A 10,760-nucleotide genomic window follows, 5' to 3' on the forward strand; every position below is an offset into this window, starting at 1 on the left:
CAGCACTGGGATTAGTTTGGATCAGCTGACGGCTATACTTGTTCTTGAGGAATGTTGCTGCATAGATTTCTCTTTTTCTGACCTGACACTGTTGATATTAGTGCAGAGTAACAACGTAGTTTCAACAAAAACATGCATGAAAAAATTATACTGAAAAAAATTATGTGTGCCAAATTAGTGATTAACTTGATTTCATCAGTTTACCGTAATTGGAAATCATCTAGATAACTTTTATGTAAAATTTTTTTGTTTTCATGCTTCGCTGATATACTGTAAATGATCATTCCTCAGACATATTAGAATGTAAGTCTGACATGTAAATATAGTTGTGGTATTTTCCTCATAATTAGTGTATAAGGCCTTGTAAACACAGAATTGCTAAGAGGGTTCAAATTTTTATCCGGTGGTGATACTTTGTCTTTCCCTGGACTTTTTTTTCTCAACTAAACCTTCCACCTTGATTTCTTTCAGGTCGTCTAAAGAAGGAGCAGGCCCTGTCCAGGATCTCTGATGAGAGCCTGGACAAGATACCTGAAGAGGAGGAGGAGAGTCCCGTCTTCAAGGAACTTCCAGGGGCCAAGGGAACAGATGAGGCTGTGTTGCCGCTCACGGGGGGCAGCGGTGAACGGGGCGCCCGTGACTCCAGTGGAGAGCTCACCAACCTGGCTAATGGAGGCACCGTCCTGCCAAATGGCAGGGTGTATGGTAAAACTAAAATATTATTGAAATTATTGAAACCGCTGATTTGAGATGTGCCAATAGAGAGAGGTCAGGATATTAAAGTGGCAATAGACAGGTTTTTTTGCTTTAACTTATTATTACGGAGTAAATGTTGATTGTGCAATGTAATGGCTATAGAACAATGACACCATCTGCATTTAGACTGGTTCCCTATATAAGCCTTGCTTTCAATTCTGTCTGCCAGCGGGTACGAAATCTCCGGGCAAATGAAGGATTGGATACTACTTGGCAACTGTTTTGGTTATCAGAGACTTTAATCATCCACAGCCTATTTTCGTATCCTGTCTCCTTCAGGTCGGACACACTCAATGACCAATGGTTGCCTAAAGTCGCCCATCTCTAACGGCAGCTTCAGCTTCGATGGCCACATGCGCAGCGATGGCCAGGTGTACCACACGGTACATAAGGACTCAGGTCTCTATAAAGACCTGCTTCACAAAATCCATCTGGGCCGCATGGATGACAGCGAGCGCTCGGGCTCCAACGCCGGCCCGGCTGACAACAATTACCGTCTGCTGCGCCGCAACAACAGCTATACCTGCTACACAGCGGCGATATGCGGTATGCCCGTCCAGCCGCTCATACGCACAGAGTCACGGGAGGACAGTGAAAAGCTGGTGGGTGAAGGGGGCGGCAGGAGCAACAGCGTGTCCTACTCCAAGAAGAGGGTGCGCTACGACAGCTACTCATCGTACTGTAACGCTGTTGCGGAGGCTGAAATTGAGGCAGAGGAGGGCGGGGTGGAGATGAAGCTGGCCACGGAGCTGGAGGGGGTGGAGGAGGAAGGGGCTCCAGCTCCTGTGCCTCTGGACGACTTGGCCGAGGAGGATCATGAGGAGAAGGACAAGCCTGAGGTGTTCCAGCTTTTTCACTTCCTGCAGATCCTCACTGCGTGCTTCGGGTCCTTTGCCCACGGAGGCAACGATGTCAGGTGCTGCCTCCTGCTGCTTACATGACAGATAGCATCGTCTATGGCTGGTGCACTGGTTAAAATATGTTTTGATTATACCTGCTAATATATTATTTATTCTTGAAGCTTTTTTCCCTATTAAATTACATGTAAGTACCATGTAAGTAATTTTTTCAGTAGCAACGAATAGAGAAATTAGCTTTACTGTGCTGCTTTGACATCATTTAGTCTCAGTCTAGCATAGGGACAAGAGGAACTGAATGAGGTTATGATCTATTTGCTCACCTTTGCAGTAATGCCATCGGGCCTCTGGTAGCGCTGTGGATGATCTATGACCAGGGTGGTGTGATGCAGGATGCTACGACTCCCGTCTGGCTGCTGTTGTATGGTGGTATAGGCATCTGCATTGGCCTGTGGGTGTGGGGCCGACGCGTCATCCAGACCATGGGCAAGGACCTGACTCCCATCACCCCCTCAAGGTGAGAAAGCCACCGCGTGGGAGAGCCAGTGGAAGGGTGTGTGTGTGTGTGTGTGTGTGTGTGTGTGTGTGTGTGTGTGTGTGTGTGTGTGTGTGTGTGTGTGTGTGTGTCTGTATGTGGATGAGTGTGTTTTGAAAGAGAGAAGAGGAGTATTTGTGGCAAAGGTGAACTCTCCAACATGCTCAGTTTCACTTACTCCAAAGAGTGCCAACATGCTGACACACACAAGTCCCTCCGGGGCTTCAGCTTCCTTGGTGAGTACTTACACACAGCACACGGCCGTATTAGAATGCACGCGCAGAATGTATTTAATAAGGCTATTAAATATTATTGAACGAGTAATTGTAACTCAGCTCACACTCGGAAATCCCCACTGCGCTGACAGTAGAGTTCATACACCTAACCCAACACAATCACACAATAGAGTACCTGCTCTGTTGCCTCAAGTGCTCCGTGTTCACAGGCACAGTAAACAACACAGTAAAGGACATTTGTCTCGAGCGTGCTCTGGTTAACCACTCTCTACTTCCCAAACAGAGCCACTGCTGCAGGCAAAATGCATTTCTACTACGCAAACAACATACAAGTACAATGTCGTTTTTTCACTCTCTTCTATGTTGGTTACATCTGTAGAGGAATATATATGGAAGCCAGTTATATTATTATTTTCTAATCAAGACAGCATCCTGAACGATTGTGATTCTTCGACTTTAATGGAAAAATTTGTACATTTGAATGAATTTTTTTTGAGTTTATTAAGGACAATACAAAAATGAAAAGATATTTTTTGTCCTTTTTAAAACAAACAAATGCAGTCAAACATTTGTTTTTCTATTTTTTTTCTCTGCCCTTTCACTTATTACATAATAATTATGAATAAATAACCACAACACATAAAGCACTAGGGCTCACCTCGTCCCACAACCTAAGTAATGGACATCATGCATTCTTAACCAATTGCTCCTGCTCCTCTGTCCTTGAAATCAATATCTCTCTTTCGCTCTCTCTCTCTTTCTCTCGCTGTCCTCTCATCTTCCCACGCAGTAGCTGAAGAGTTTGTGTGTGTGTGTGTGTGTGTGTGCGTGAGTGCACGTGCATGTGCGTGCATACCTTGGGGATGTTTGTGTGTATCGTGTCAGCTTAAGGAAGCCAGGCTCCGTGCCTGCAGGTCGTTGTGCCGTGAATGTACTGTATGTGTGTGAGCATACATGCATGATAAGGTCTAAATGCTCCAGCAAATTTTTCGTGTGTGTGTGCTCTGTTGCCTGGCAGGAACATCACACAGGGTAACAGAAAGTTGTTTGGCATTCTGGATGAAGAGCAGTAGAGCAAGAGGGGTGAGGGAGGGGCAAAGCCACAGTGGGAACCATGGCCTCTCTTCTCCAACCGAAGGGAGAGACGCCAGCCTGACTCCTCTTGTACTTATCTTTTCCCTGTCTGTCATCCTCCTTTTCATATCCCTTCCTGCTCTTTCCTGTAAATCTGTGTTTTTGCGGTTTACCCTCTTCTTCCCTCGCTTCTTCCTTTTCCTCATTCCTCATTTTCCTCTCCTCACTGCAATTTTTTGTCCTCTTTTTGAAGGCGTCTCACCTCTAAATCTTCCTTTCTTCCCCAAAACCCTGCAATCGTTCTCACGCTCACTCCCATCTACTTATTTTTCCCTCTCTCCTCATTTCTCCTCTTTTTTTCACCCTTTTCTCCCTGTGTGCCTTCTTTCTTTCTTAATCAGTCTTTCTAACACCAGCTTAGTTTTTTTTTTTTTCCAGGACTCAAAGACAAATTTTCTCTGCTTCACTTTCTAAGGGCTCTCTTTCCTCTAGTTTCTGTTTCCATGCATCAGTCTGACAAAGAAGTTTATTTGGGACAAGGACAGGAAAGTGTGTATGTGCGTGTAGTTGTAGTTGTGTGTGTATGGCCTAGTTTACAGGGCACAGTGAACACTTGAACAGTACATTGTATCACAGCAGTAAAAACTGCTTTAGTGGGACATTGAGAAACACAAACAGTCCTGTCTCTTTGTGATGAACAACTCTGCTTTTCTCCTTCTCTGACAATTCAAAATGTCTGCTGTGAAAAAAAACTATTTGAAAATCAAGAGCTGGAATTAAATCTTGATTTCTGATCACACGGAGCAGGTTTCACAGCTCTATGAAAGTTAGACATTATTTTTTGGGCCTTTTCTTTTGCATATGCTAGAGAGCATTCAGTGGAGAGCTGACGGGAAATGAGTAGAGGGAGAGAGATTGGGGATGACATGCAACAAAGGTCCCCCGACCAGACTTGAACCGGCTACATTGCAATCACATGGTCATCTTAATCCCACACCTATGCAGTCTGAAATATTTCTACACACACACTTAAGGTGAGCGCCCATTAACAGGTGGGTTCAGGTTATGTTCAGGTTAGCGCTCCCGAAAATTTTTCTGGCTGCTAATTTTTTTTTATTCAGTGTGTAACTTCAATGAAAGAAGTACTAGCTAGTGATTAAGTTTCAAGTTGCTTTCTCCCTCATCCAGTTTGTCTTGATTTTTCTGTCTCTTGGAGACATTTTCTTGGGAATGGTTTTTCTCTTCCAGTGCACCCACTGGTCTGGTGTCCAAGTGTGAATAATGTTCTGGAAACAGGACTTGGCTTCAGACAAAGTGTCTCCTACTCAGCACAAGGCAATACAGAAACACTCACACAACACCCTGTCTTCGTACACATGCAGCCATACTCTTTACTCTGTCTTTAGGAATTATCTACCAACATTTAGGACCCAAAGTGTGTGTGTGTGTGTGTGTGTGTGTGTGTGTGTGTGTGTGTGTGTGTGTGTGTGTGTGTGTGTTTCGGAGAGCGATAAAGTGAGATTACTGTACCTTAGTCCTTTGTGTCTGTGTGTTATGCATACTTTGAACAGCTGTTGAATTACCTGCTGTAATTAATGTGGATGCTGGAATGCCGTGCCACCAGCAGCATGTCCCACACATTGCAATGAAGAATGTCTCTTTGCCCCCCCTCCCTTCCTCTCCCCTCCTCTCCCCTCCCTACTCCACAGTGGATTCACTATTGAACTGGCTTCTGCACTCACAGTCGTGTTGGCTTCCAATATCGGAATCCCTGTCAGTACCACACACTGCAAGGTATGACTGAGTGGACCTCGATCTGGTCTCTCAACTCCCCTCCAGGCATCTCTTGGGGGGACGGGGAGCTCACACTGCCTCCCAGGGCACCGGGCTGGAATCACGCACACCACTTCGGTTCAAAAGTTTCACTTTTTTTTCAATCAGTTAATGTCTGTGGATTTTCCATCTGTTATCCACATTATCATGACCACTTTTGTCGGTCAATCTGTGTCCATCTCTTTTTCCGAGTCGGAAGAAGAATGCCCTGATAAAATGTATATCAGCAGAGACAGCTATGTTCAGATTCTTGTGGCAGAAAGGGATAGTTCCGGTTTATTACAACTTTTTGGCCATCATTTCTCAGTTATGATAACATTGTACTAATTCAAGTAACTGCTGGAATCGGGCAACATGGCGACATTGCTTACAACAAAGTCAGACGGGGCAAGAAACAACAGTGGTCCCGTAATCAGGCATGTTGTAAACAAGTGAAGGTGTAATTTCCACTGGGAACATGGGAGGAACATGTCCAACTTACTTTTCAAAGTATAATTGTTTTCCCACTGCTTTTACAGTGTCAGTTAGATTTCCTGACTACAGTCTCTGTAAACTGTGTCCTCGGACTGTCCAAATCCTGCCAAAATCCAGAGAGAAACAAGGTCCTGGGTAAAATTTTGACACACTAATCTGAATCGCCTTCAATTCTTACTGCGCGCAAATAGCAGTAAGCTCTACAAGCAGTAGAGAGTGACTTTACTTTTTTCTTTTTTTTCTTTTTTTTTTTTGGTTCCCAATTTTTGCCTCTCAGGTAAACAATTATCTTTTTGTACCGTACTGCTAGCGATGTTGGGGCTGTACGGCAACCTAAGTGGAAGCTCTGCAGGCACTACTCGGGGCTGAAAATACAAAACAAAAAATAATTTATGTTTTTATTTACAGTTATTACTATAATTATATTCTCCTAAAAATATGCAATGGAATAACAATCGAAGATAAGCCAGTAAAGTGCAGTGTGCCTTTTAGTTGAGATGGAACATATTTAAAACAAAGTATTGTTATCTATCCATATGTGTCTAGCAATATTTATCATAAAGCATCAGATCTCTATCAAGGAAAGAAACTAAACATGATTTTTAAGTGGGGTTAGGGCATTAATAAAGGAGAAATTTCTTTGGTTGAAGAACCTCTCACTCGTGCAATGTCACAATTTTTCCAATCCTAGCAATGGACTTGGTGAGTACAATAGCATTATTATCATGAATGATTACCAAAACTATGAAAATAAGACCCCAAGTGTCATAAACCAGAATTATCATCGAACTCCCTGCATCTGGCAATCACTACTATCAATCCACAATTGGTCTTTTCACCGCATAAAAAGACAAACCGTTCAAGCCGTGTCCAGCCCGCTACAGACATCCCCAGGCAGCAGTGTGCAGCCCCGCTCCCCTGTTCTTTTCAGGAGCATCGGATCCAGGCTGGAAGACATAGCGGACCCCTCCAGCCCCAACCCTGCCCCCTCCACATCAACATGGTGTCTCATCCTCTGTTTCATTTCCACCAACTCTCTTCCATTTTGCCCTGTCAGCACTGGCATGGTTTGGTATGTGGATCCTCCACCCTCCTGTGCTTGGCTGCAAGCAGACTCTTCCCCCCCACCACCAACCTGTCACACTTGTTTTCCACTTTTTTTTTTACCTCTCCCTCTCCATCTTTCTCTGTGTCTCTCCACTCATCTGTCTTCACAGCGGATTTTGCATTGAAGTAATGAGTGCGCTAACAGTGCTTGTTGCATCAAATGTGGGCATCCCAATAAGCTCCACCCACTGCAAGGTATTGGAGTCATTGGTAGTGAAGCTGTGCTAGAGAGCCCTCCCAAAGCTCCACTTCATCGCTTTACCTGTAGCTTTACTCAATCGCAGAAGTCAATCACAACTCCCGCAGTTGAAGTTTTGACCTCTCTTGCAGTTTTCCTCCGGCAGCAAAGTCTCCCAAGTTTGCCCGTAACGGGAGCTTTGTAGAAAAATTTGAGGAAGCTCAATGCAAGCTTAATAGATATAGAGCAGTGTGTCACAAGTGTTTTTGAAAAGTAGAGAGGCTCGTGAGAATTTATCATCTGATATTTTCCTTTTTTTAATTTCCATTTTTTGTTGTTGCTAGATCTCAATCTAAATGTCCACATTCCCTTTTGTTAATTCAATCAAAAGTATCAAATTTTTCTTTAGTCAGACTTATCTTTTTCTCAGTGGAACGGAATTTTGATTATGGAAAGGTCAAACTTGAATTTTTGTTCCGGCAACAATAGCAAAGATTTTAAAAGGAATAGTTTGGGGAACAGTATGGGAAAATATTAAACTGTTCCTTTAACTGTGCAGCCTCCAGTTTTACCCTCAGACTGGTAGCCTGTATTGGGGGAGGGTGGGGGAACACATTAAGTCTAAACATGGGATAGGATTTTAGTGGATAATGGCTGTATCAGTGAAAACTTAAAAGTAACATAAAAAGCAACCGTGTGTTTTTGATTTAGATAAATACTTCAAAAAAATGTCGAGTCTGCTTAAGGGAAACTGCACAAGACTCAAAACTGGCATTTAATTACTGATGATCAATTTGTCTAAACATCAACATCGCCATCCATACCTTACATTTCTCACCTACAAACACCCTTGTCTCTTCCCTAAAACCTTGGATAATCAGCTGCTATGCCAAAATGCTAAATCTACTGATTCTTAGAGGTGTACAGTCATGGTGGTGATTTGACTGATTTAGTGATTGGGTCTGGGGGATCCACAGACGTTGTTGGACGAAGCAAGTATTTTATTGAACTTGCAATACAGCTTTTCATTCTAAGGCCTTTTTTTTTCTTTCTCAATTTAAGGATTGTTAAAAGTGACGCTGAAGTTGTCACAAAGCAGCCAACAACATCTGTCCACATCTCCCAGATGGCTGTGAGAGTGTGTGTGTTTTGAATGAGAAGCAACGGGCATCCATTTGGTTTTGTCTCAGTTCAGTCAGTGCAAAGTGTCCATTTTCTTTATGCATTTGGCTTTTCTTTTTTTTCTTCTTCTTCTTTTTAACTTCTACAGGGGTTAAACTGAATTGATGCCCAGCCCTGATGTGTGGGGCGCTATGGTGTGATCATGTACAGTGACTCGTTGTTTCAAAAGCTCTGCATGCAGTCAGCAGCATATGCACTGAGGTCACACTTAGCTCAGGCCGCGTTGCTGCATGCCTGATATACTACAGATAGCTGGAAACAAACATCATTGCCACCAAATTTTAGATATTCTTCCACACAGGCTCTGCTTTTCAAAAAGCTGCTTTTAGAATATTGCTAATTATCCAAAGGAAGGAGAATCCGATCTGAGAAATTTTAGACTACAAAGTAACTTTCAGCCTACTTGAGAAGAATCTTCTCACCACAAGATGTGTTTTGTGTTGTCTAGCACTAGTGTAACCTTTAGTAAGACTGACCTGTCGACTACAAACATGACTGGTCTCTGTTGACCTGACCTGCCACAATTATTTGAGAGTGTGACAGAAGGTGTATCGTGTTTCTCTGGCCGTACAAGAGCAGGCAAACGTGGTCTAATTCCCGCCCACCTGTACTGTCAACAGAGCTGAAACCAGTCGCTGCACTAGCCGCTCCAAAACACTGAGGTGTCCGAAATGTGTTTGAGTCTTCTCCAAAATTAATTCTCATTCAGTCGTATTCTGTTTCGATTTCTTTTAATAAAGGTGAGTGAAGAATACATTAGTGGAAGTCTGACATTTGCAGATATAGTTGCGTTATCTAAGAAAACTTTTAAAAAAAAATCTCAATTAGCTTTTTTTTTTTTTTTTTTTTTAAGAATTACAGCCTAATAGAACTGAAAATATAGGATTTTTGGTACACTAGACCTGCCAATTTCAGACTTCCACACCCACAAATGGATTTTAGATCATGATAACTATTATTATCGGCTTGCTCTAACTAACATAGACATTTTGGACCGAACTGGTCTTGAAGTGCTGAAGGCTGTGTACAGGCTTTTCTGTTCAGATGCTAATATCGGGTGTTAACACCTTCTGCTCCCCTACCTGTGTGTCTTATTGGTCAGCTCAACTATTATCACTAGTGGAATGTAACTAAGTACTTTCACTCAGGTACGGTACTAATGATCAATTTTGACCTTTGGTACTTGAATCTATCAGTTTTCTGCTACTAAACACTTTGAGCCGAGGGAAATATTGTACTTTTTACTCCAAAACATTTGTCTGACAGCTACACTTACTAGCTGGTTTGCACATAAAACGTGAGCTATGATAGGATCTGATCATTTTTATAGATGAGACTACCAAAAAACTATATAAAATTTTTAATTTCAGTCACACAGTTTATCCTTCAGTAATAGCCCTCCAATAATACAACATATATAGTTTATTATAATGCTCTGAAAAAAGTTTTTATACTGTGATATTGATTCTTTTACTTAATAAAAGTAAAGAATCTGAGTACTTCCTCCACCACCCTCAATGGCAAAACCAGAGGCCACAAACATACTGTATCATTTCCACCAGTCTCCATTGGCAGTTTAATTCGCCAGCTGCTGTTCTCAGCTGTCAGGTCCATTAAAGCTAGACAGACAAATAATGGCTTAACATAACATGCAAACTGGACAGGGAAACAGATGCCTGAAATGATCAGTTCCTCCTGAAAACCCTCCATCATAAGGAAAGCCTGGACAACCTGCAGCTCTTCAGTGTCTTTTGGCTTTACCACTTTAAACATTTCTGCTGCTGATTTGTTTTTCTTTTCTTCCCTTCCGGCTGCGGCCTCCAGGTGGGCTCGGTCGTGGCCGTGGGTTGGATCCGCTCCCAGAAGGCGGTGGACTGGCGCCTCTTCAGAAACATCTTCCTGGCGTGGTTTGTCACGGTGCCAGTGGCCGGCCTGTTCAGCGCTGCCATCATGGCCCTGTTCGTCTACGGCATCCTGCCCTTTGTCTGAGGGCACCCTGCTGGGAGGGAGAAGAGAGGAGGAGAGAGAGTCAGAGAGAGAGAGAGAGAGAGAGAGAAAAAAAAAAATCACAAAAAGTGTCGGTGGGTAAGATAGAGGAAGGAAGGAAAAAAAAGAAAGGAAAAGGAAAAGGGCAAGGGTGAAGGGAAGAGAGAAGGGAGAAGAGAGAGAGGAGAGGAGGGAGGAGTTGTAGAGTGGATGTGTGTTGGTGTGTGTGTGGTTGGAGGAGTGTTTGGCTCCATGCTCCCTGCCATAGTCCAGATCTTTTTTTTTTTTTTTTTTTTTTTTTTTTTTTTTTTTTTTTTTTTTTTTTTTTTTTTTTTTGTGTAACCAGTTTGTTCACGTGCCAGCTTGTCACTCATCTGCTGTACATATGACAAGGATAGTGAGATTTCCAGTAACTTCTAACAAGAATTCGGTTGTTGGAGAAACTTTTTTTTATTCTCTCTTTTTTATGCATAAGGAAGTGTGTAACCAGCTTGTTTCACTTCATTCAACAATCTGCTGACATATATGACATGACGATAGTG

The 10,760-nt window shown here is 42.8% G+C and overlaps 1 protein-coding gene across 4 annotated transcripts in view; it reads left to right on the top strand.

Moving 5' to 3' along the window:
* Window positions 1–10,286, top strand: part of slc20a2 (solute carrier family 20 member 2) — a 44,238-nt gene extending 33,952 nt beyond the window's left edge. For 3 of the 4 annotated variants that reach the window (XM_040155348.1, XM_040155349.1, XM_040155350.1), the window contains 5 exons: window positions 472–705; window positions 1,036–1,672; window positions 1,945–2,130; window positions 5,168–5,252; window positions 10,057–10,286. In XM_040155348.1, coding sequence (XP_040011282.1) covers window positions 472–705; window positions 1,036–1,672; window positions 1,945–2,130; window positions 5,168–5,252; window positions 10,057–10,221 — 1,307 coding nt within the window. In that variant the 3' untranslated portion in view covers window positions 10,222–10,286. Of the gene's footprint in view, window positions 1–471; window positions 706–1,035; window positions 1,673–1,944; window positions 2,131–5,167; window positions 5,253–6,982; window positions 7,068–10,056 lie in introns of all 4 variants that reach the window. The other variant, XM_040155351.1, reaches the window with a different exon arrangement.
* Window positions 10,287–10,760: the final 474 nt, after the last annotated feature.

This window comes from Xiphias gladius, chromosome 19, assembly GCF_016859285.1.
Source record: "Xiphias gladius isolate SHS-SW01 ecotype Sanya breed wild chromosome 19, ASM1685928v1, whole genome shotgun sequence".
NCBI lineage: Eukaryota > Metazoa > Chordata > Actinopteri > Istiophoriformes > Xiphiidae > Xiphias > Xiphias gladius.